The sequence below is a fragment of the Aulonocara stuartgranti genome, assembly GCF_965226115.1.
Source record: "Aulonocara stuartgranti genome assembly, chromosome: 17".
In the NCBI taxonomy this organism is placed as follows: Eukaryota; Metazoa; Chordata; class Actinopteri; order Cichliformes; family Cichlidae; genus Aulonocara; species Aulonocara stuartgranti.
This window is the reverse complement of record NC_138953.1, coordinates 15,059,419-15,086,868: the sequence shown is the minus strand read 5'-3', so window position 1 is coordinate 15,086,868 and position 27,450 is coordinate 15,059,419. Positions and strand designations below refer to the sequence as shown.

General features: G+C 39.4%; 1 protein-coding gene across 1 annotated transcript in view; it reads left to right on the top strand.

The window, feature by feature from the left end:
• Window positions 1-18,819, top strand: part of tspan1 (tetraspanin 1) — a 32,508-nt gene extending 13,689 nt beyond the window's left edge. Inside the window, exons 2-10 of the mRNA XM_082509908.1 lie at window positions 1,730-1,960; window positions 2,452-2,734; window positions 2,877-2,939; window positions 8,592-8,798; window positions 9,861-9,935; window positions 15,295-15,393; window positions 17,143-17,286; window positions 18,452-18,535; window positions 18,620-18,819. Of these exons, the coding sequence (XP_082366034.1) occupies window positions 2,883-2,939; window positions 8,592-8,798; window positions 9,861-9,935; window positions 15,295-15,393; window positions 17,143-17,286; window positions 18,452-18,535; window positions 18,620-18,679 (726 nt within the window). The 5' untranslated portion in view covers window positions 1,730-1,960; window positions 2,452-2,734; window positions 2,877-2,882 and the 3' untranslated portion in view covers window positions 18,680-18,819. The remainder of the gene's footprint in view (window positions 1-1,729; window positions 1,961-2,451; window positions 2,735-2,876; window positions 2,940-8,591; window positions 8,799-9,860; window positions 9,936-15,294; window positions 15,394-17,142; window positions 17,287-18,451; window positions 18,536-18,619) is intronic.
• The last annotated feature ends 8,631 nt before the right edge of the window (window positions 18,820-27,450 follow it).

The window sequence follows — 27,450 nt, the reverse complement described above, 5'->3', positions numbered from 1 at the left end:
TACTGTCTTTGTGATAGCCTTTGCTGAGCTGTTATGGATTTTTTTTCCCACAATGATGATCACTTTTTAACACAAAGTGACTCCTGTAAAAGACACCAACCATAAATACTTCTCCCAGTATTTCCATGGTTGACATTAAAGTTATTAACTAATCTTTGTAATCAAACATGTTGTTTTGCAACGTACAGCGAAATCGTCAGGGCCAAAAAATACATTTCCCTAAAACTTACAGGTAAAGGATATTTTTATGTCTCGCCAACAAATTATAGGTATGGCTCTGCAATTTAGTGTAATAATTTATTTCTAGACTGAAACTCCATTGAGGATTCTGAGAACTTTTAATGATCAGAAGATCACATACTGGCTGATATTACATCAATTTTAAAATCAAGGTAAAAGATGAGTCGATGCTCACATGGGATTTATAAGGTATACATGTTATGGAAACAGCCCAGCAACAGCAGATGTATAACTGTGGTGGCTGCCCTGGAGGGCCACTGATAATACTCAGTCTAAATGACCTCATTAAGAGACCTTTGTTTTTTACCTTTTTCATCTCGGTGAGACATCTACAAAGCTGCCACTTCTTTCATCAGAGGTGATGAAAAATCACCATTTCTTTTTCCACACACAGTGGCTGCAGAGTACGTGCGTTCTTGGACGTGAGCAGAGATTATTAACAGTTTAATGGCTAACAAAGCCTGACAGGTGCTTCACTCACTGAGATTAAGGACCAGTGGGTTAACGACCCTGTGGGTGAGACTGTCATAACTCACAATAAGACCATTAAAGTGATATTACTGAGAAAGACTTTGGCTGATATGGACTCAACTTCCCAACAAGGTGGCACTAGATTGAGGGTTCCTGTCATTTTTCTCTCCCCCCCCCCCCCCCCCTTCGCTGTAGCGCTGTAGAAATGTGTTTCAAATAAAGACTATCAGAAAGACACAAAGGGAGACAAGGAAGCTTTTGTTCTTTAAACATAAAAGACAATATGGGAAAACGGTCAACATACAACACTCCTAATTATATACTAGGTTTTATTTTGGAGAAGTATTATTTAGACAGTTACATTTGATTGGCTGCTAAAGGTGCACACAGCTAGTTAAAATGAAGAACAAAGAAAAAGGGAGGCACATTCTTGCACTCAGAGAAAGACCGGTTAGCCAGTAAAAGTTGCAGGACAATAGAGACAAAGCTCTGACAGGTACCTCTGTAGTTCACTGCTCCCCTCTGGTGGTCAGGACGGGATGCTGCAGTGCTTAGTAAGAAACAGAACAAAGAAAGCAGAGATGAACAATAGAGTTGACAGCAGGCAGCAGTAACAGAGATCAGATACTGCTGATCTGTGGCTCTGATAGTAACCATTAAACAGCAAAGACAAGGAGAGTGCCAACAAGTGTGAGCAACGTTTTAATGTGGTGACAGTAACTGAACATATGCAGAGTGTGATTCATCATATAAAATAAGTGTACTTTGTTAAGTCTTGTAATAATATTTCCAAAAGATGCGAGAGAGAGGCTGTGTACAATGCTGAACAGGGCAGTTTGCAAATCTATGAATGTTGAAGACATCAAAAACAGAAGTAATAAAATAATGGAACAATTGTATCGTTTATTTGTTCATTTATTAGGATTTACTGATTTCTTAAGACTCTGACCTATTTAGTTGTAGTAATGTAGGATGATGTATGCAACATATGTTGAGGTTGAGAAAACTTATTTTACAGGGCAGGTCTTGCTTATACAGATGGACTCAAAAATGATGGATGTGGCTGAGGAGATGGAGCAAGTCATCTTGAAGGATCCTGGGGCGAGATAGTGAGCCCTAAGCTGGCCTGATGCATCTGTGCGTGTGTGTCAGCAGATTCACCTTGCTTATTATGCTCTGATTTCAAACACCAAGATGGGAACGGTAAAAGTGTTCAGCTCGAGTACAAATGGGACCTCAGAGTTGGATGGTAAAGTATATGAACAGCTCAAACATCAACAAGTTTCACACAGCGTGACACAGCTGCAAGTTTTGACGAGCTAGAATTGAAAGGTTCTGTCTTTCTAAGTCGAATACTGCGCTACCTACAGCACCTTTCGGTCTTCACTTTAATCTGTTGTCCTAGGATTTGTGGGTTGTTTTAATCTTGTCACAGGTTTAAAGGTCTATTGCAAATTCATTTTTCAATGCTGTGAAAAACCACAGACACATACGTCAAGCCACAATCTAAAAAAAAAACAACCTCAATAACAAATGAGTAAACAAGTTAATGACCTCTATCAGTCTGGAAAGGGTTCAAAAACACATTTCTAAGGATTTGGGACTCTAGTAAACCACATGGACAGCCATATCCACAAATGACGGAAATGTAAATGATATATGTAAGTGTGATGAATATGTAAAAATGTACAAAAGGAAAAAAAGAAATCCACTGCTTTGAATGTGTCCCTGTCCCTGCAGGGTTCACAGCTGCCACCTAAGCAGCACCACACCTTCACCTGCAGTCACCTGTATCCTCCAAGACACACCCAGCACTCCTCTTGCTCCACCAAGAGGAAACAAATTTCAGATTTGTGATCTCAGACATGCACTTTTTACCTGCATCTCTGGAAGTTCCTGGAAAGAGATAAACTAAAGAGACAGATGATCATTTGTGTTTAAGTTTCTGCTGCATTTTTAGTCACTATTTAATTCAGAAAGCCAACTGGTTTAATTTTTCTCTACTTTGGTTTTACAGAAAGAGGTAAGATCGCTGCCACTTTTGAACTTTATCTTTTCTCTAATTTTCCTTTTCATAACCTTCCAATAACATTTGCGTGTGTGTTAGATAAGAGTCCTCAGTAATGTAAGTACAAAACCCTAAAATTAATTTCCTCCTTTTGCAGATTAAAATGTGCTCCTTCATGCTTCTCAAATTCATGATGGTGCTATTCAACTTCTTTATCTTTGTAAGTATGTTTCCACTCTGATTACACATACAGCATGACTAGGAAGATGTTGAGGCATGGTTGTGAGATACTCATTTACTGAGTGACATTCGTAGAAAAAAAGTTAAAAAAAACAAACAAACAACCTGGAAAATAATTTCCCTTTCCCATTCAGTGCAAAAAGAGATGTTACATAATCATCTCTGACCACTCTGAAGGCCTAAATAATACTTTTTCTATACCAAAGATTTTGCCTGGTTGTTGCAATTTTTACCTCATTAACTTTAAAGGCTGTACATTAATTATGCCACGTACATCTTCACCTCAGTCTTACCAATGTTAAGCTAAGTTTGCTTGGGGTCTGGGCTCACTTGGGTTCTTGCTCTCCCAGGTGAGCTATAGATGAGATATAGCATGAGCCATTTTCCTCAAAATGGAAATCATCGGCTGAGTGCTGCTTGATAAATTTGGTGCAGCAGCTCTCAAGGTGCGGCGATTGTGATGTCCGTCTGAAATCTAAGACAGCACAGGAGAATGATGTAACAGTTATTTATTGGTCATGAAGATCTTGCTTTAATGTGAACGCTCAAACATATTTTTGCAACTGCAGCTCCCTTCAAAACATATCTAAAGCAGACGTTTTTTCAAGAACTAAACCCTGTTGTTCATAGTGGCAGGAGAAAACTAAATAAGTGAGCACGTATAGGAACATTAAAGGATAGCAACTAAGACTGTGTTTCCTTATCTTCAGTGATAAATAAATAGTGTGAGTACATATGCATAAGTATTAAATGTAGTAAAAGCGAGAGCTATGAGCACACAAGCCCCTTCCTGCTGTTCAGGTGCATACAAGGTCCAGGTAATCAAATGCTAGTTAAAGAGAGATAAATCTCATAGGGAACAGGGAAGCAGCTAAAATATGTCACATCGGACAGAGAAGTGAAATGAGGGGCAGCTCAAAAGCCCAGTTATTTCAAAATGCTAATCATGCAAAACTACTATAGTAGAGTCCAAACAAAATCTGAATCTCACACTTAATAATCAAAGTGTTTAACTGTTCAAGATTATCTTAACATATGATTTGTACTTCTCCACTGAATCTTCTAATCTGTGAATGTGTTGCTCATGATCAAAACACTAGTAAGTGGCTTGAGAGTGTGCTAGGACAGCGGTCCCCAACCCCCGGGCCTCGGACCGGTACCGGTCCGTGAGTCGTTTGGTACCGGGCTGCGAGAGTTGAGGCTCAGGTGTGAAATGTATGGTTTTCAGGGGTTTTTTCGGTTTTGAGCGTTATTTTGTTATCGTTTTTATCGTTGGGTCTTTTCACGTGTGTTATGAATAAATCTTCTTTTTTCGGTACCGGTACTAGTTTTATTTTGTTGTATTTATCCGCGACACCTTAAAGGCCGGTCCGTGAAAATATTGTCGGGCATAAACCGGTCCGTGGCGCAAAAACGGTTGGGGACCGCTGTGCTAGGAGAAACAGCAAGCCTCCAGGATGGCACATCAATATGTTGCATTGCCAGGAGTTGGACTACCTGCCCAATGTCCGTAGGTTCCACGTAACACCTCATGCTACCAGTAGTTACACCAGCCCTAAAAGGAAAACTGGTGAACTAGTGGGGATATCTCATTTTGGCCCCTCTAGTGAACCCGTTGTTAATTTTATAAACACCAATGGAGCTGAAATGTATTAACAACCTTCTCTGCATCAGTACTGACTGATGGTATAATTGTTTAATGTGCGCATTGAAGAAGATATCCTGGTTAAAAATGACTCCAAGATTCCTCACAGTGTTACTGGAAGCCCAGGTAATGCCATCCACCATGTGTACACCATGTTTTTATACACCAAGACTTTAGGGAAGAGTAGAATCCTCATGGTTTTATCTGAATTTTGAAACAGGAAATTAAAGCATCTAGGTCTTTATGTCTTTAGGACATTCCTGTAGTTTAAGTATTTGATGTGTGTCATTTGGCTTTCTTGATAGATAAAGGTATGCATCATCTGCATAGCAATGAAAATGTATGCTACATCCTCTAATGATATGGCCTAAGCGTCCTAGCACAGATACCTGTTAACCTCAGTGTGTGAAGAAAACTCTCCATTTACATGAAAAAAACTGGAGTTTATAGATGGATATGATTCAAAACACTGCAGTGCAGCAACTTCATTACCTATGGCATGTTGTAATCTCTGTAATAAAATATTATGGTCAACAGTGGTGAAAGCTGCACTGAGCTCTAGCAGGGCAAGCATAGAGACAAGTCCACTGTCAGAGGCCATAAGCAGATCATTTTTGATCTTCACTATTGCACTTTTTGTATGTGATGAGTTCGATCAAACCAGTTAGCTGTTTTACAACTACTCTATAATTTACCTTATAATTAGGCCAATATCCAAAATGATAACTCCTGGGTCAAGTGATGGCTTTTTAATACTGCCACCTTAAAGGGCTGTGGTACATAGCCCATTAATAAAGATAAATCTATCTGTCTATTCTTCTATCACTTTCCAAGCTTTTCAAAGTGAACTAATTCCCCTGAGGTTCTCTTTTCATTCCCACTGTAGCTTTACTCTCCCCTTATTGGAGCCTTTGTTTCTCATTCTGCAGCCTGTTATTCAGTCACAGTCCACTAACTGTAAGACTCTTTCTGTTTCTATAGATGACAAAGATATTGTTTCTCCACCACTAGCACCAATTCTCAGTCTCATAAAACCTGGTTTACTCCCATTCCCTTTGCAATGTAGATCCTGAAAAAGACATCCAAATGCATATAACACACCGTCAAAGGTCTCAAAAAAGGTGAAAACTGTGCCAGCTGTGATAAGTGTATTTATAGCTGGCACACTTTTCACTTTTTTGTAGATGGGGCATGATGGTGACAGAAATGGGGTTTGAGGGGAAATATGCTTCTTGCATTACATTTAGTCGACAATGCTATGATGAACTGAACAGGCTGAAGAGACACCCCAGAGTAAGAGGTGGAGAGTGAAAACAAGAATAAATGAGAGAGTCAAAAACAAAGAGAATGTGTAGGAAAGACAAAGACAGGAAGCAGGAGATTTTTCCCATAAGGGACATGTCAGTGTCTGAAAGAGTGCTGGAGTGTGGAGTGCTGGTTCCTGATGTGGAGCAGAAGGGGGTCCCATGACTGAAACCAGTCTGATAGAGCCTGACTGCTCATATGAGGCTTCAAAGTAGGGTGAGTGGAGGGTGAAATACACAGAGGGGAGGGAGAAGGTTAAAAGGGTATAAAAGAAAGTGAAGAGAAAGTCAAAGATGGAGACATGAAGGAGGAGCCGGAGAGATCATGGCAATTACATTTTATTTATAGAGCACATTTTATCATACATACATATAGTTAGAGTTCTGCAAAGAGAGCATTACAGTAGTTTGTTAGCAAATGCAAGTAGAATCAAAGTACAACAGCTATCTGGTGAACAGAAATTCACCAGAAAGTATCACGCAGCAGTGAAATCAGCAATTGAATTGACTACTGACTTATGACAGCAAGACATGATATAAAATGTGATCCAATTTTAAATTTGCCATAACTCTTTGTCATGTTAATGAAAATGTATTAAATATTTTTACATGATTAATACAGCAGCAAGACAACATCACATTTAGCCCTTATCATATTGACCTTTTTTCAATTGTTATCCATATTTATCTCGCTCACCAAACCTAGAGACTAATATTCACTGGGCTTCACTTTGATGTTGTGTTGTAAAGCACCTGGAGATAACAGTTTCTGTGAAACAGTGCTGTTAACTACTAAGCTATTCGGTGAATGCCCATGGGGATACTGGACACATACGTAGTGTCCAGTTTTTGTAAAGCTGGAGATGGAAAAATTACACTGCAGTCCATAAAATTAATGGAGGATAGTAACATTCTCTCTTTGTTACGGGCAAAGCGGTAATCCTGGAGCCTTCCTCCAGAAACCTGAAGGCTGGCTTTCTCAAACAGCATTGGATGATTATTGAATCGGTTCCTGGTCAATGAGCCTGTGTGAATTAAAGGTAGTGACATAAAGATGCTGTCATTTTGCAGATGCCTTCACACAGGTCAGAGAAACTACTGTATATTAATCCCAGAGGGAAACTGAGTTGTCATAGCAGCAAATATACACCAAACATCAAGCACTCATATAAAATGAGTGTAGAAACAGAGATATTGATAGAATAAATATTAAGAAATGTTAAGAATAATAAATATTAAGATAAATACATAAATAGAGATAGGTATAAACATAAATATACATATAAATAATAGCAGCGGGAAGGAAAGACCTACTGTAACGTTCCCTCAACAACGAGGTTGAAGGAACCTGTTCCTGAAACTGCTCTTCAGATTGTCCAGTGTGTTATGGGGGGGGGGGGCTGCATCATTGCCTGCGGTCTTGCCAGCATTCTGTCACTGATCACCTCCTCCAGGGTGGCGAGCTTCATGGCAACAACAGACTCTGCCTTCTTGATGAGTTTGTTCAGTCTGTTTGTGTCCTTTGCTTTGATGCCTGCAACCCAGCACGCTACAGCAAAGAAGATGGTGCCTGCAACAAGAGACTGATAAAACATATAGAGCAGCCTGCTGCAGACATTGAAGTTAATTGGGATTTTTATAAGATGGAAAGAGGAAAAGAACTTTTATCTTTACCCTCAGGGGCTGCTGGCATGAAATCTAGACACAAAGACTACTACACTGTCTGGTGACACCTCTGTTTGGATTCATAACACATCATTAAATAGTCGGAAATTGTGGTTGAAAGAATTTATCTGTTGTCTGTAATGCTCATGCATCAATCTAATTGGTGCAGCATGTAATGTTTTGTAATGTGGTTTCTTAAGTAACGGCAATGGCTATATCCATAGGGAGGCTTACTTGATTGTGGACCAGTGTGAGACACTACAGGTTGAAGACTTCATGAACCAAGCAGTTTTTTTTTTATATTTTAAGCTGGTTTCCTTCTATTAGGCTACATAGCCATTTTTCTCATTAGTGCAAAGAAATATCCAAGATACACATTTGGGTACTTATTTGACTACACTCTGTGTATTAGAAATATATGCAAATTAGTGCATAATAATGATGATGACCCTATTTGTCTTTTCAAACATAAAAAATGCAGGAAACATAAGGAATGCTACAAGTAAGTGTCATTGTAGTAGTTATTTCATAATTTCTTTTTACCTGTAAATACTACTTTACAGTTAACATTACAATGCATAGCTTACGCTACAGTCACCCTGGGGAAAGCAGTAATCTGATATAACAAGATCAGCGTGAGGCTGTCTGTCTGAGATTATAACTTGTTGATTTGTCAGCTCTGTTAAAAAAAACAATGTAACCAATTAATGTATCCAATAATACAATTTAAATGATTCTGTACTAGTAGAATACATTGAAAATAACAGTGAGAGTGAGGGAAACAGAAACGGACATACTATGTTAAAATTGATGCACTGCTCTTGACGCATGGCAAAGTAAATGCAGAAGTCAATAAAGAAATAAAAAAGTGAACTGAACAGATCATCCCATTTTCAATTAAACAATTTAATTTACTTATTTTGTCAAATGGGAATTACTTGCACATACTTAACAGAAATTTGCAATGAACACAATTTTTTCTTAAGTGTACAGTATATGGATCTTGTTTCTCCTACAGATGGGTGGCCTCACTCTGCTGGCATTGGGGATCTGGGTGAGCAGTGATGGGGCTTCCTTGCTACAGATCTTGAGACCTTTCTCCAAACAAAGTACCCAGGTGGTCAATGTTGGCTTCTTTTGCATTGTCATCGGGGCTGCGCTGGTGCTGCTGGGAATCTTGGGCTGTTATGCAGCCCATAAGAAGAGCAAGTGTCTACTCCTTACAGTAAGTGGACAACTCCTGCTTTAGACGATGGCTAATAAAGTACCTGAACACTGGCGTAACAAATAAGTGTGTAGCAAACAGTAACAAATAGGAAAAGAACAAATACTGGAAGGAAAACCATAGGGTGCACGCAGAGTCACTCTCTGTGTGCATTCAGATGGAGAAACTCACTTGGTGTGCAGAATTTTGAAGCTGATAATGAGTCACTAACAGATTTTCCAGGCTCCGGAGGCCTAGACAATCTTCTAATATTTTTACTACCCTGTCACGTCAGTCACTGATATCATGCACAGTTTCAGGTAGTCGTTTCAGTCTGTCTTCAGAGTCAATAAAAGTTTGTCACCTGTAATTGCTTAAATATTATTTCAGTGGAATCATATCTCAATCACATCTCAATGGAAAGTTTGAGCAACTAAAGAAATAAGACTAAATGTTAAACTTCAATTCATTAGATGGAATAAAACAGCAATCATGGATTAATAATCCATATATGTATTGCTTCACTGCTTTTAAATGAGGACACTGATATTAAGATCAAAAACACTAAAAATGATACTGTGTGGTTTCATGAAGTGGCCCACATTTTTTTTGGTATCCCACCCATCCTTGCTTTTACACTGGGTTCATCAGCCACCCTCCTTCCTCATCCATATCAGCAACACCACCAACCCTTGTACAACACATTGTACATTATTACACTCATTAGCGAAGACGTTAACTACCTCTTAGCCCACTGCAGTGAGTAATGAGGAGCACAGGCAGCACATTTTGCCCCTGCAGCGCCCCCATCATGTCTACAGCTCCTGGTGAGTTGAATGACAGCAGAGGAGTATATTCTACAACTGGCATCACAGTTAGCAGCAGATATTTGGCCTACCTGAGAAACTGCTGTAATGAACTAAACATAATAAATGAAGATGGATCATCAGCTCTGTCCTTTCAGCATAGACCCGTGTACTCACTGTCCATTGATTTTACAACAATGCGACTATAGATAAGCTTTTTTTTAATCAGTATATTTGAAAAACCTTGACACATTCCCCTCTTCTTCTCTCCCTGCAGTTTGCCTCCATCATGCTCATCATATTCATTTCTGAAGTGGCTACTGGAGTCGTAGCTTTGACCTACACCTCGTTTGTAAGTTTTCATTTCCTGCATCCATCCTTTTTCTCTTTGTCCATTACTCTCATTCCTTTTCCTTTTCCTTTTTCTTTTGTCTTTTTTTATTTTTCTCATCTAGTTCTGCTTTTTCTCCCACCCTTTCACCTCATTGTGCTATTGTCTGGATTTTATCTCAATATAAATTTTCTATCTTAGCAGTGGACTATTATTGAATTATGGGCTTTATGTCCACCTCACTACATTTCTGCTACTTAATGACTCTGGGATAGCCTGGGGCTGTGTGCACTGTCTCTCACTTTGAACAATATATTACTCTGAAATATAAAACCTAAAGCATTTTATATGCAAAACAGCCTATTTAGATATGTGTTCCCCTCTGTCTGCCTTCTCTCTCTCTCTCTTTCACTCACATACACACACACTCACACACACACACCTGCATACATGCATACTCCATTTTCATTTAGTGCCACACCAAGTAAAAATTAAAAGGAATTCAAAGGCGCTGTGAAAAGGGAGGTTAGTGAAGACTGGGGTCCTAAGAGAAAATCGGTTGTTCCTGAAATTCCAGAGGCAAGAATGGTAATCTAATACTTGGCTTTCTGCAGCTGGGAAATGGGGAATAGAGCAGAGGGAACTCTGCAGTGCTTGAAAATTTCATTTAATTTGTTTGAACTTCTGCTATTGATAAACCAGTTTAAGCTGCAGGTACACACTGCAAAAAGTATCACAAAAAAGGACAAAAACAAGCAAAAACAAACAAAACAAGCAAAAGAAAGTCCTGTAGATTATAACTGCTAAAATATTTCCCAAAACCAAAAACTGGAGGACGTTTTTGGTTTTGGGAAAAGGCGATGGAAAAAGGTGCTTCGACTTACGAACATTTTGACTTACCCTCTGGAACGAATTAGTTTCGTAAGTCGGGGTTCCACTGTACAGTTTGACTGGCTCATTATTATTTGCCAAGTGGCTGCTGCATTTATTTCTTTAACTTACTCTAAATTTCTACTGATTCTTCTCTACTAATTTACTCAGTCACATACACATTCATACAGCATTTACTACTCTATGACATAACATTCTCATACTCTCATACTCACACACACTGACTCCAATGAATGTGGTTGTAACTCAGAGGGCAACGCATTATTTTGCCCAAGGATACTTCAACATACAGACTGATCCATCCACTATGCTCCAATTAGTTGATGACCTATTGTACCTCCTGAGACAGAGCTGCCCCATATCATTTGTATGATAATCCAGTGAAAACAACAATCTCATGTATAGTGATGATGACAAATGGTGTGCCACCTGGCTAACCTTTAGAATTGGTGACAAAGGGCATCTGCGGTGGAAACCAAACAGACTTATTGTTGGCCATTATAATTTACCATTTGCCCACCAGCAGGCCCATTTTACAAGGAGTTTTTAAATGTCAATAACTCTGTTACCATTTGTGCTAGAGACAAAATGCTTTGGAAAGAAGAAAAAGTGAGCTTTACAGGGATATTGTGTTATCATGGTAGCAGAAGACATCCACAAGGTAGTACTGTCTGAACATGGATGTAAAAAAAATCAGGTCTGATTAGATTATTTCACACGCGCTTCACATTTTCATATTCCTCAACCATTTTGGGCTAGAGAGAAAATTCAAATGGTTCCTAAAAGATGTTAATTATTTTTTCATTTTGCACCCAAAATAACAAAATAATCCATTGGACCTGTACAAATCTTGGCCAATAAAGGATAAACTACCTCAGTGATCTCGTCCCCAGACTCTGCTTCCTCTACAGAAGATGTGTCAGTGAGATTAAGGAGATCCTCAAAGTATTCCTTCCACTGGTTGACTATATCCTCAGTTGAGGTCAGGAACACCCTCTGCACACCAGATTTTTTGGCTTCAGCTACTGCTGAGCCACATTCTGTTTGGCTTGCCTGTACCCATGAGCTACTTCTGAAGTCCCACAGGGTAACCCGCTGTTCCGACCAGTTACACCCCTCTAGGTCTCACTGTTGTTGCCCACAGTGTTAAAGTCTCCCAGTAGGAGAAGGTTCGGTATTCTGAACTGCCATTCTGTGCATAAGCACAAATGACAGAACCCATTCTCTGACCCAAAAGGCAAAGGGAAGCGACCTTCTCGTTCATTGATGTATGTGTGTGCAAATACTTTAAAACTGAGGCTTTTGAATCAGCAGTTTTTGAACTAAATTGACATATATACATATATATATGTATATATATGTTGAGCGATTTAAATCTTTTATGCAGTTGCCCTGATGTTCTGTTAAAGATTATTTTTTGCAGTGTCCAGGTTTGCATTTAACTTCTTTCTCTGGGTGGAATGTAATATATTATGTTCCTGTTCAATCCTGAGTGTGCCACCTATCAAACAAAGAAGCTATAGGCAAGTGTGTTGGTGGTTGTCCTTGGAGACTGAACATTGAGCTGCTCTCCTGCTGTCGTTCTCTGAGTTTGTTAAATTCAATCTCTCCACTCTCATTTCCAAAAGCTGAGCAAACCAAAGCCAACCATGTAAACGGCAACTGGTGAGACACGTTTTGACAACAGAGAGCATGCTTGTCTAGAGAAAGTGAGGAGTGGGTCCAAGCTATTGCCTGAACCCCCATTAAATGTAAGATATAACTCAGCTTTGTTTTCATTAAAACAATTTAATGTGCTCTTTGTTATCTTTAGCATCATTTGTTCATTGCAGACATGGTAAGTTCCATCGTGGATATTAATGTGTGAGACCAGCTTTCCATCTCCTGCTTTTCATAAGACACAATAAACAGTATACCAGTGGAATAATGAAAATGGACAATATACATCTAATATGCATATATATAGCTGCCTGTGTAAATATGTAAAAGACAGAGGAGGGTACAAATAAAGGAGGATATAAATAAAGACCTGATCTATCATGTATTACTTATCTGCAGCATAAATCTGCCTTTTGGTTTCTGGGTCTCTGCTGCTCATCTAACCAGGAAGTCAATAACCTTCAGGTAGTCAGAGTAACTGAGATTTCCAGCATGTATTATGAGAAGCTGTCAGTGGTCGTTGTCATGGTTCTGTTTGTACAAAGTGACCAAAGTGGAGATATATTACAGGGCTGATATGATATGAGTTATGAGTACATGAAATAGATGTGCTGTGAAATAGATGTGCTGTGATGTTTAGTGACACAACAGTTGCGCCACTTTAATTCTTAATTCTTATCCTTACTTAGAAAATGTTTAAAAACCAAATGCCTTAAAAAAACAAACAAAAAACCCCAAAAAACAAGAGGAATATAAATGTATGTTGTACTGATACATGTACAACAGATTTTTTTAAAAAGTATTGAACATGCCACCAATTTTCTAAGTAAATATATTTCTAAATGTGCCATTAACATGAAATTCTGATTAGATATTGGTAACATCCATTCTAACCCACACATGCAATAAACCAAAACATACATGTCCATGTTACTAAACAGTATTGAGCGCATTAGAAAGGGTAATTTCACCATAGACCAGCCATGGTCAGGTGTTCCCCACAAGAGTTCACACAGAGCAGTGAACAGAATTCTCAGAAGGGTTAGAAGAGTCAGAGTTTTCCAAGAATCAAGGACCACTTCTGGAAAGCTACTTCTTGCTGGCACGTATGGACGTATCCAGTGGCACAGTGCTCCCAACTACCGTCTTATTGCATCTTCCAGCAATGCACTGATCATTTTTAGACATCAACCTCAGACAGAACCCGGACTTTACTTTGGATTGGACAGACAGTATCCCACCTGAGTTTGTGAGACCACCGAGTGCTCTGTTGCTTTTTTTAGGAACAGAAGGCGACACATAGGTGGTGAAGCCACGTAGGTGAAGCCAACGGCAAGATGTGCTTCATCATATTTTCTAATCTTTGGCTTGGACAGAAGTTGGTTTGGAAACATATTTGGCGATGTTTGGAAGCCCCCCAAAAAACTCTGTCCATTATACTAGCAGTATCCAAGCATTCTCTTTTTTTTTTATTATCATACCCCCCCCCCCCCCCTCCCGCAATGGCTCTGTTCCCCCACTTTGGGAACCTCTGCACTAACCCAACAACCCGCTAACCCAACGAGCAAAAACATGACTAAATATGACAATTATGACAATTATGACAACTAACCCACTCCTATGAACAAATGAGTATATCACTTTCTTTGGAATTAGTTGCTTTGATTTTTATTTATTGCTTTCTTCTTAACATGTATGCCATACAAGAAAAGATACTGTTAATTATTTGAAAAACAGCAACATACTATAGAGCAAGAGATCACTAATTTAATAAAAGATGAAGGTGGAGATTTTGATCATGTGTAAATGTGTTCATACCACTCTACATTGATAGATGTACAGTGCTAACATCTCCTGCATCACTGAACTGTGTATTACTTCAAGCTCTTTGTTGCTTATCCACTGTGTGTGTGTGTGTGTGTGTGTGTGTGTGTGTGTGTGTGTGTGTGTGTGCGTGCGTGCGTGCGTGCGTGCGTGCATGTGTGGGCGAATGCACGTGTATGCATCCAACAGAAAGTGACAAGGCGCAGGGCAATTGACAGTATTGAATTAGCCTCCTAGTAATATATCTTTCTGATTTTAGCCTCACTTGGGGGGCACATTTAATCGTGACTTGTATCGCAGCATCCCCTTGGGATACCCCATGTATCCCATTCACTGTGCACGCATTCAAACATGTCCACCCACACAGAGAAGCTAAAAAGAAAAGAAAATAGGGCTGTACATGGCTACATGCATTTAGAGTACATTTCTGACCCTCCCTACCCATCAATTAGGTCTTTGTGACAGTACGTGATAGGTTTATTTATCAAAACAGAAATAGCAATCTGCAAAGGAAAGGAAACAAAGAAGGGAGGACATGAGGGCAAGCTATCCTTGTCATGATGCTCTGCTCTGTGCAGGCAGGAAAGGCAGGCAGGATCCAATTGCAGACTACACGGGGGCAAGAAAGTGAACTCAAAAGGCAGCTTTATTGCTGACACAAGGGGAAAACGATACAAAAGTAAACTGGGAAAATATAACCTAAACACACGGAGAGGCACACAAGTAAACACACAGCCATGGATCGCGACACGGAGCAAAGGAAGACACAGACACTAAATACAAGAGGGATAATGTGGGAAGTGAGGACACATCTGACACAGTTTACCTAGACATCACAAGACACTAAAACTAAACATAACAACCTAGCGAGTATAGATAGAAAGGATTGTCACTGGGTAATTTTGACCCAGTGACTTTAGAAACAAAATATAAAATTCAGACTAGATGTGTCCAGTGAGGATATATTTGTTTATATATGATGTCAGTAAATCAGTTTTTTCCACAGGCTGAGGGGATCTTGAGAGCGTGGGCGACTCCTGCTCTACAGAATCAATATGGTAATGATCCTGCTGTCACTAAGCTCTGGAACAGCACCATGACACAGGTACAGGATATTGTGTTTTCCTATTCTTGTTATATGTGTTTAGAACTTTATATATATAAACTGTATATACATTCACCATTGATTTATGTATACCTGCTTAACTGCATATTGTTACGTTTTGGTGTTGTCGGTGTGTTGCTTTTGGCGTGACTATTATGTGTTTCCTGTTTTACTTTGAAAGTCTGTGTTATCTTAGTGTTTTCAGTTTACGTTTCCCTGTCTCGTCAGGTCTAATTTGCCCCAGCTGTGTTTCCCTCCTGTGGTCCATTCCCTGATTGCCCCTTCTATGTATTTAAGCCTTGTGTTTCAGTGTGTCATGGTCGCGATCTCCCCCGTGTTGTAAATAGTTTGGTGTTTTGTTGTAAATAAATAGTTTGTTGTAAATAGTTGTGAATGGGTTTGTTAATATTTTCGTCATGGGATTTTTCGTTTTGGGATTTTGGTGGAGAGCCTTCGTGGTTTTATTTTCCTTATCTTTGTTTTTCTACGTTGCCCCCCGGTTGCCTAGGCCGGGGTGTAACAATATTAACATATATATCTGTTCTGCCAATCACATGACAGAAACAAATGCATTTAGTCATGTACAAAAGTGGTTTAAGGGACTTGAACATGGCATAGGTGCTGATGCTAGACAGGCTGGTCTGAGTATTTCAGAAATCGCTGATCTACCTGTATTTTAGAACATAGTCATCCTACAGACAATGATCTTCAAAAGAGAAAATATCCAGGGAGTGAAATTCCTTGAATGTTGGAAGTCAGACAAGGTTGGCTGGGATGCTTTCAGCTGGTAGGAAAGCAACACTAACTCAAATAACAGACAATTGCAAACACATTGTCTTGTCGGATGAGTCTGGATTTCTGCTGCCTGAACAGGATCTAGTAACCATTACAAACATCCAACAAAGAGTGTCAAGCATGAACAGCACCAGTTGGACAGTACCAGGCCCCAACATGATTCACATCTGCTTGCTGAAGAACTAACTGCACTCCATGAGCACCTGGCAGCAGAAATGAACCGGTTGATAATGGACAACACGTAGCTGGAATGGATAATTGAAGGCTGGACAGTGCTGATCCCCAATGTTCACAGATCCTTGGGGATCAGAGGGGCAAAACATCAGCTACTGGTAAACAGAGCAGTTGTTCAAGATGCTCTCCCCCCACTGTTCTTTGTAGGCCTGAACTCTTTAATCCCAGGTGATTGACAAGACTGATTACACACACTGCTTACAGAATAGAGCAATCGTTAGCCACCTCCTCTACATGGATGATATCAAGCTGTATGCCAGGAGTAAACAGGACATCGATTCACTTATCCATCCCACCAAGATCTACACCAGTGACAGTGGAATGCTATTCGAACTGGAGAGGGAACAAACAAAGAGAGTGATGGTAGTCAGAACTGAGGGGATTGCAAAACCAAAAGGGAACATTGCAGACACTAAGAATAGCGAGAATTACAGGGCAATCTCACAGGGATGTGGGAATCATGAAGCGGCTGCCAGGAAAGTTGCAACCACCAAATACCTGCAGAGACTAAGGCAAGTCCAGAAGAGTTAGCTGAAAGAGAAGAATGAGATTTAGGCAAGTAACACCTACACCCTGCTGGAATATATGTCTGAAAGAGGAGATAGAAACCACTAACATCAAGACAAGACAGTGCCTTTAAGAAAGGACCATTATGTAGATAACCCTCTTCACATATTTTCCTGCGGCATGAATAACACAAGAATGTCATCCTTCTTTCAGCTAAATTGCTGTGGTTTCTCCAACTACACTGATTTCATGGGCTCTAACTTCCAAAATGCAACTGGAGGCAGCCTGCCTTCCATCTGTTGCAGGACCAACAACAACACTTGCACCCCAGCCCAGGCAGAGTACAGCAATGTGCAGGTGAAATTACCATATTATACATTGTGCAGCTCTGGCATGAAAACAATGACAATTCAAACAAGCTAGTGTTTAGCAGGAATACTGTTTGCCATGCTCTGTGGCGTTCCAGGTCCAGTTCACTGATATGTAGCAGACAACTGCCAGCTACATATGTAGCTGTTAGTGACCACTAATTAGAATCAAAATAGAATCAAAAGAAGTGAAAACAAATATTCTGTCATGCTATGAAGTTGTCTGGGGACTGTGGGCCTGGAAGTAAAGCAGGTTTCCTACTAATTTGAAAGTTGGTAGTTTGATTGTCAGTTCCTCCGGTTCACATGTTGAAATATCCTCGGCCGAGATTCTGATGGCTTTATATTAGAGTATGTGTGCTAGACAAGATGGTATGGCATAGAATAAAGCACTGTATGAATGTGTGAGTGATTGGGAGTATGAGACTTGTATTATTAAACTGCATTTCGAGGGTTTAATTCTAGAAGAAAAGTGCAATTTAAGTATGGTTGTTAGATAAGAACTTACTATAGAGACCAAAACCTGTAAAAGACCTTTTTAATGCTGTAATATTAAATATTTTTACATAGACATAAATGGTGCTAAGCATAAATAAAGTTTATATTCCTGGTATTGAAACCATGCCACCCACATTGTAGTTCATTACTGACACATGTAGTGGTGTGAAAATGTGTGGAACATCCTGCCCAATGACAACAATGTCCAGTAAAAACAATGGAAACTGTCTACTGCAGCTATTTTTTTGTTTTTTGCCATACGTTTTTAAGCTTTAACATTTTTTCAGGTTAACTTATCTTCAACTGAAGTCTCATTGTAGCTCCTGCATGGATTGAAATTCCACAGTCATTCTTTTTGCATAACCTCAGAGCTATGCAAACAAATGAAAAACACCAAAACGTCACTAAGATTTTAACAGTGGGGGACCATGTATGTCTAAATTCTATGACGGTAGCAACAGTTAAAATATTTGATTCTGGACCAAGTGTTGACTGCCCCAAGCATCTTGATTCTGGCCTAGAAATGTAGTGGATTTTGAGCCAACCATTATTTTGCAGTTTTGCGATTGTTATTTTTGCATTAGTGTCTGCATGAGTGTCAGCCATGCGTGTTATGATGATGCATTAGGAATTAACCAGAGCCCATTTCCTATTAGGGCTGTTTTCAGCAGATCCTGATGATCATCAAAGAGAACGCTAGCACCATGGGAGGCACTGCTGCAGGAATTGGATTACTGGAGGTAAAAACTCATGCAAAGCTTAAGGATGCATTCAAAACCTGTTTATGTCATTCTGTTTGGACTCTTACACTTTTGTTTCTCCAGATTGCTGCCATATTGGTATCCATTAATTTGTACTGCCACCTGGATAACGAAGATAGCTGAGAGGTCTTCACAGAGAACATTTTGGGAGTGACAGATAATTTAATTAAAAATCAAATCTATATTAACATCACTCTTATTCTTTTTATGCAATAATTAGCTATAAAGTCATATTTATTATGTAAAGAAAACATCATATATAAGTTTCTGTTAGAAGTAGTACACTTTTACCAATATCATCCTTGGTTTTCAATGTTGCCTTTTCAAAAAGAATGTATGTATAAAATAAAATATTTCAAACATTTGTTGAATATGTTTCAGTGTTGGGTTATTTTTTTCAACACCTTTTGGGTTTTGCTTTTTTTTTAATATCCACATTTAGTGGCCACAGTTTCAGATCTGCAACAAAAGTCAGAAAGTCAACTCAGTATAAGGACCTAAAGGTAGAAGCAAACGAAAAACTGTGAGCTGAAGAGGTTCAGTCAGCGAGCACCCAGAACAAAATGATTTAGTTTAACTAACAAAAACCTTTACCCATATTTACCCATATTTAGTGGAGAGTTGAACAAAAGTCTGCTGTGGAAACAAATTGCTTCAGGTGACATATGCTAAATGTGATGTGAAAGAAACGTAAATGGCGGACATGACATCATATTGACGATGAAAATGAAAGTACTGGAATTTACAATAAATGTTTTTTTTTTAAAAGGATTTTTAGATAGGACCAATACCATTTGCATTATATATGATTCCTCTATGGAGTATAATTAGAAGGCCTTGCATAACAATGCCACAACACAAGAATGTGGATGACATATGCAGCTTGAATTGTTCATGAAACCACATAACACGCACCAATTATTTAAACTACAGGAATGTCTTAAGGACAAAGATGATCATTAATGTCCTGCTTCTAAAGTCAAGCCTTCAGCTGATCCAAAATGCTGCAGAGTACTGATGTAACTTTTTGGCTTCTTCTCACTGGGTCCCTGTTAAATCCAGAATCAAATTTCTAGATGACGGCGTAGTCTGAATGTTTATGTTTTCTCTGTATTATTGTAATATTGCAACTTAATATTTTTACCTTTTTAAGACATTTTTTCTCTATTTTAATTTCAACTGTTTATTCACTGCTCTTGAATTAATGCTTTCAAACATTATCCATTAGCCTTGTTCAAACAGTCATTTATAACCAAAAAATAACAGCAAGAAGTACAGACATGGCTGACTTTCAAATGAAAAAGGAACAGCATGTAAGATATTTGATCAAATGAGATCATGTTATATTTATTACACAGTTATACTACAAGTTGTAGAGTTCTGTATAAATTGATTGAGTTCCTTCTGTCATGGCTGCAGTTGTGTAGTGAAGTGAGAGTGAGGAGACCCTTAAATTTTCAGCAGGCACACTAATCTATAATTTAGATGATGCATGAACAAAATGTCTTTGTATGCTATGAAACATGTCACTCATAATGATGAATGCACAGAGAATTTCCATTCATCTCTGCAACTGCTCTTGTTCCCACAGAACCCCCTCATCTGCACCATTTCAAAGTTTAACATCTAACTGATCTGAGACCACGGGTGATGTTGGAGCTATTTGTTCTTTATTTTTTATTATTTTGAAATTAGTTAAAGTTTGTTAGTTTATTTATATTTTGGGGTTTATTTGTTGGTTAATATTTTGTTTTAAATGATTTGTTTTGTTTGTTGTTATTTTGTTAAATTAGTCAGTAAGAGCTGTAGGGCCATTTTGTTTCTATAAATAAAGAGACTGGTATAGGACCAGCATGCATTGGGGTGGGCCTATGGTTTTTTACCAGAGCAGGAGAAGCAGTAGGAAGGATCTTGTTATTGCTTGCCAAATGGATAAATAAACCAAAACCAAAACTCTCAACTAAAAGGTTTGGACAATGGACTTCTTTTGCCTGCGTACGAAATATTACCTCAATGCAGCAGTGGCTTGTGGACTTTAAGTTGTGGGACGTTTGATCATTCAAAAGTAAAGGAATTGCCACTACACAAAGTAAAAAACCTTCCCGTGGACAAAGGAATAATTCTTCATTAATGGATATAAGGATTTCAAGGATCACCGTCGAACTCGAATAAAAGGTATTGGATCGTCTGGTGAGTAATCCAGACGGATTTGATGTTGAGGCCTGGATCAACATGTCACTCGTTCATCAAAGCTGGTGAGTGATAATATTGTTTAAGCCGTAAAGGAAAACGGTGAAGCTATTGGAGTTTAAAGACATTATTTCACTACAAAGACTGATGAACTGAGTTTTGACGTACTAAATTGGTGCAAAATTGGATCGCTAATTGAAACATGCCAACGCCCTCTGTGGAAATGTTTGTCCGCTGCAAAAGGCAGGTAAATGGATGTCATGTTTGTACTTTAGGCTATGGATTCTCAGTGTGCTGTACATCTTTATGAAGTTTGAAATAATCCAAGAGGACAATAAAAATGTCGGATATTAAGAGTAAACGAGAGGATGACACTGAGATGCAAGCAGAGAAAAGAAGCGTTAAATTTACGCCAAAAGGTTTGGATTTGTATATAAAGACATGCCAAGAAAAGCGCAGTTCAATGTGTAAGCAAGCATCTAAGTACATGGGGAAAATTTCCGCTTTAATGACCTCACATGAAAACGTTAAGGAAGTGTCTTCTGAATTTGGGAAGTTTATTAAATGCTATCAAGATGCAAACGCTTTGCAAGAATCCTTTTTAAGTTTGCCACTGCCAGAAGATGACGTGAAAAGGCAAGTTGCACATTTTCAGTCGAAGGTGACAGCATTCTCTGTTTTTATGGACAAAGTAAATGTTTGGTTGCAGGAGGCGGGCGAGCCGTATACTGAACAAAACAATACTGTTCGCAATGATAAAGCTGTTGAAAGTTTGGATGAAATAAAACCTGAAGACAGTGTCTCTAATATCTCAAGTGTAAAACCACCTTCAAAAACCTTGTCACAGCAAAGTCGAATTTCATCAACATCTTCCGCATGCATTAAAGCTGCGGCTGACAAGGCAGCGCTCATGGAGCGACTCGCTGCATTAAAGAAAAAACATTCTATCGAAGCGCAAGAGGAAAAACTGAGAAAAGAAAAGGAGAAACTGAGAAAAGAAAAGGAGACATTATCCTTGGAAACAGAGCTGGCAGCCACTAATGCAAAGCTTCGTGTCTTAAAAATAAATTCAGTTTGTAGCTCTGAGCATTCTGATGGAATGAACTCTTATTTTGAAAGAGGGCACGTACAAGAAGCGCCTAGTTTAAATCCTTGTGCCGATACATTTGTTCCAACATCAAGAGATTACTCTGGTATAAATTCTGCATCTGAATCACAAGTAATCGTACCTAGACAAAGTCAAACCCAACATCAGGTTGATGATTCAGCTCAAGTGACGCAGCAAACACAGCCTCAGTCTCCTACTTTGACTGGGAACTGCACGAAGGAGATTGTAAATATTATGCAAAAACAAAATGACATCACTACTTTGCTTGTAAAACAAAACTTATCTTCTGTCCTCCCCGCCAGAAACATCCCTGTGTTTGATGGAGACCCTTTACAGTACAGATCATTTATGAATGCCTTTGAAAATGGAGTGGAAGTTAAAACTGATAACTGGAGCGACTGTCTGCATTTTTTAGAGCAGTTCACTAGGGGGCAGCCTAGAGATTTGGTGCATAGTTGTCAGCATTTACCTCCTGAGCAGGGCTATTCCACAGCTAAAGATCTTCTTGAAGAACATTTTGGGAACGAAAATAAAATTGCCTCTGCATATATGGAGAGGATTGTGAGTTGGGTACCTATTAAAAGTGAGGATGTGAAAGGTCTACAGTCATTCTCTCTTTTTCTTCAAGGATGTTCGAATCTAATGCAGCAAGTTGTTTATATGAAGGAGTTGGATTTGCCCTCAAATATGAGAATGGTTGTTATGAAACTTCCATACAAATTGAGGGAAAAATGGAGAGTTGTTGCCTATGAACTGCAGGAACAAAATGGTTACAGAGCAGTGTTCACTGATCTGGTTGCCTTTATAATAAAACAGGTAAAAGTAGCATCAGATCCAGTGTTTGGCAACATACAAGACTCACAATCTGGAAGCAGCTTTAAAGCTTCAAGTTCTACCAAGCAAAGAAAAAAGGGAAGTAGTTTTGCCACTAATGTCAGTACAGTGCCAGGAATCAAAACTCAATCAACTGGAAGCAGAACAACTTCCGCCGTTCTGCATAGTTGTTTGTTTTGTTCACACAGCAACCATTTACTAGAGAATTGTAAGCAGTTTAAAGCTAAAACGCATCAGGATAAGTTGACTTTTATCAAGGAAAGGGGAATTTGTTTTGGTTGTTTAAAAGTTGGTCACACAAGCAAAGACTGTAGGAGTCGTTTGGATTGCGACGTGTGTCACCAAAGGCACCCAGGGGTTCTTCATATAGAGCGAAAGGATCCAGGTGCGTCTTCGGAACAAACTCAACAGAGGACAAACTCTAATGTCAACTTTTCAACTGCAACCACTCAGACATGTGGGTATATTGGGGCTGGTCATGAAGTTGATGCAATTTTTTTCTATAGTTCCAGTTCAAGTTAAGAGCCAAAAGAGTAATAAAATTGTGCAAACTTATGCGTTTTTGGATCCTGGAAGTTCAGGTACATTCTGTACAGAAACTTTGGCAAAAAGGCTGAATGTAAAAGGTAAAAAGACCAATATCTTTTTGAGAACAATGAGTCAAGATAGGATTGTTAGTACACAAGTTCTGTCTGGTTTGGAAGTGTCTGGTTTGGAAGCAAATGATTTCATGCCATTGCCAGATGTTTTGACTCAAAAGACTATGCCAGTTTCTACAGTTAATATTCCCCAGCAAAGCGACATCGATCAGTGGCCTCATCTTAAACCTGTTAAACTGTACAACGTTAATGCAGATGTGGAGCTACTGATAGGCACTGATGCTTCCAATGTTTTGGAGCCATGGAAGGTGATAAACAGTGTGGGAGGTGGACCTTATGCTGTAAAAACAAAAGTTGGCTGGGTCATAAATGGTCCCCTGCGCACTGGAAGTAACAGTGGAAATAAAACCAACTGCACTGCTGTAACAGCCAATAGGATTTCTGTTGAGCGTCTTGAAGACATGTTGATTAAACAGTACAATCATGATTTTAATGAAAGATCATCAGAGGAGCAGACTGAAATGTCTAGAGAGGATCTGTGTTTCATGGATATTGTTAGTAGTTCAATAAAGCTTATTGGAAATCATTATCACATTGATTTGCCTTTCAGGAGAGAAGGTTCCAGTTTGCCAAATAACCTCTGTGTCGCGGAGCAGCGTCTCCAGAGTCTCAGACGGAGATTTGAAAAGGATACTCATTATAAGGATGAATACACTAAATGTGTAAACAACATGCTTGAACGAGGATATGCCGAGTTTGTGCCTGTAGATGAGTTGCACAAAGATGATGGAAAGGTGTGGTACATCCCTCATCATGGAGTGTATCATCCCACAAAGGGCAAATTAAGAGTTGTGTTTGACTGTGGAACAACTTATAAAGGAGCATCATTGAACAGTCAGCTTCTACAGGGACCTGATCTCACAAACTCGCTGGTTGGGGTTCTGATCAGATTTAGACAAGAGCCTGTTGCATTAATGGCGGACATTGATTCCATGTTTCACCAAGTTCACGTCTCCGTTTCCTGTGGTGGCAACATGGCAACACTTCAAGGTCTGCACAGGAATGCAGGATGAAAGTGCATTTGTTTGGAGCTGTATCTTCGCCAAGTTGTGCAAATTATGCTCTACAGAGAACTGCAGATGATAATGCACAACAGTTTCCAGCTGAAGTGGTTGATACAGTCAAAAGAAACTTTTATGTGGATGATTGTTTGAAATCTGTTGCTTCAGAAGAGGAGGCAGTGCACATGGTGAAGAGGCTGACAGATATCTGCGCTAAAGGAGGATTTAAGCTTTCAAAATGGATCAGCAACAGTCGCACAGTGCTCATGTCAATCCCAGAGGAAAGAAGAGCAAAGGAAATTAAGGATCTGGATTTGGACACAGATCAACTTCCAGTTGAGAGAGCACTGGGTTTACAGTGGTGCATAGCAACAGACAAGTTCCAGTTCAGAACCTCCCTGCAGGACCGTCCAACAACCAGAAGGGGAATTTTGTCTGTGGTCAGCTCACTGTATGATCCTTTGGGAATCTTGTCTCCCTTCAGTATGCCAGCTAAACTGTTGCTACAAGAGCTTTGCCGACAAAATTTGAAGTGGGATGAAGTTATTCCCCACTCTCTTTCCCAGCGGTGGCGTGATTGGCTGGAGGATCTCCAGCTGATTTCAAAGTTTAAAGTGGAACGTTGCATTAAACCAAATTGCTTTGGAAGACCAGATAGGGCACAACTTCATCATTTTTCTGATGCAAGTCAAGATGGGTATGGAACGGTGTCATATTTAAAGTTGGAAAAGAATAACGTCACGCATGTTGCTTTTATCCTGGGAAAGGCTAGAGTTGCTCCTCTCAAGCAAACTACAATTCCCAGGTTGGAATTGACGGCTGCAGTTCTTGCAGTTCGGATGGACAGGTTTCTGCAAAAGGAGCTGCAAGTCAGGTTGGAAAAATCAGTTTTTTGGACTGATAGCACAACAGTACTGAAATACATCTCCAATGAAACCAGAAGATTCAATACTTTTGTTGCAAACAGAATTGCTGTTATTCGGGAAGCAACAGATGTGAATCAGTGGAGATACGTTTCTTCTAAGGAGAATCCTGCAGATGACGCATCTAGAGGTATGAGAGCTGGGGATCTCCTCAAATGTAGGAGATGGATAAAAGGGCCAGAATTTCTCTATGAGTCAGAAAAGGAATGGCCTAAACTGGATGTGGAGTACAGTGTAATTTCTGCAGATGACCCAGAGGTCAAAAGGGACCTGACAATGAATGCCATTGTGAGAGAATTACAAAATCCTACCAGCTATTTTATCCTCTACTTCTCGTCTTGGGCAAAACTTAAAATCTCTGTAGCCTGGCTTTTAAAGATGAAAGAGGTCTTGGTGTTGTTGGCACAGAAGAGGAAAGAGTTGCTTGCTGCAGGTTTGAATAAGAATGATCCGGAAGGTCAGAAAGAAGTGGAGATAAGAATGGAAAGATTTAAGACCACTTTGAAGAAAGGAAATCTCACTCCAGAAGACTTGGCAAAGGCAGAACAAGCTATTCTTCAATATGCACAACAACAGAAATTTACGACTGAAATGGCTTTAATCCGCAATGGCCTCAAAGGAGTCTCTAAGGGAAATTGTCTCTATAAACTTGATCCAGTGTTGGATGCAGGAATCCTCAGAGTGGGTGGCCGATTGAATAAAGCAGCCATGCCTATGGAATTAAAGCATCCTGTAATTTTGACAAAAGATATGCATGTGTCAACACTGATTTTACGCCATATCCATCAAAGGTTGGGACATGCAGGAAGAGCACACATGTTGTCAAAACTAAGACAAAATTACTGGATATTAAATGCAAATTCTGCTGCCAGGAAAATTATCTCTCGTTGTATCACGTGTAGACGCAACAGAGGAAAGTTTGTTGAACAAAAGATGGCGGATCTGCCTGAAGAGAGAGTCCTGCCAGACATAGCTCCATTCACAAAGGTTGGAGTGGACTATTTTGGACCTATAAGTGTTAAAAGAGGACGAAGTCTCCTTAAAAGGTATGGAGTTCTTTTTACTTGTTTCACCAGTCGTGCAGTACATCTGGAGATTGCATGTACACTTGATACAGACTCTTGTATAAATGCTGTGAGGAGGTTCATCTGTAGACGAGGCCCAGTTTCGACCATCAGATCTGATAATGCTACAAATTTTGTTGGGGCGAATCGAGAGTTGAAAGAAAGTTTGACTGAGCTGGACCATGCCAAAATTCAAAAGGCTTTTGTTCAGGATGGCATGAAATGGAACTTCAACATCCCAGCAGCTTCTCACCAAGGCGGTGTGTGGGAGCGTCTCATTCGTTCAGTAAAGATTATTTTAGCCTCAGTTCTTAAGGAGCAAGTTCTGGATGATGAAGGACTCCACACAGTCTTCTGTGAGGTTGAAGCTATAATGAACGACAGACCCATTACTAAAGTTTCAGATGACTCAAATGATCTTGAAGCACTGACACCCAATCACTTGTTGTTGCTGAAAAATAAACCAGTTTTTCCACCAGGACTGTTTCATCCAAGTGATTTGCATGTCAGGAAAAGGTGGAAACAGGTACAGTACATGGCAGAGTTGTTCTGGAAGAGATGGCTTTCTGAGTACCTACCTCTGATGCAAGAAAGACAAAAATGGATGAGGACTAAAAGATGTCTTATACCTGGAGATGTTGTTTTAATTGCAGACGCTACAGCTCCAAGAGGATCATGGATGATGGCGAAAGTCTTAAATGTAAACCAGGATGCAAAAGGCTTGGTGCGTTCTGTGAGACTACAAACAAGGACCAGTGTTTTGGAAAGGCCAGTGACAAAACTTATTTTGCTACTGGAAGCCTCATCGTGAAGAAAATCATCAATGAAAATTAAGGATTTGTTTAAGGGAATAGCTCCTCCTTTTGGGACTTTAAAGTAATTGTGATAGTATGCACAATTAGGGGCCGGAGTGTTGGAGCTATTTGTTCTTTATTTTTTATTATTTTGAAATTAGTTAAAGTTTGTTAGTTTATTTATATTTTGGGGTTTATTTGTTGGTTAATATTTTGTTTTAAATGATTTGTTTTGTTTGTTGTTATTTTGTTAAATTAGTCAGTAAGAGCTGTAGGGCCATTTTGTTTCTATAAATAAAGAGACTGGTATAGGACCAGCAT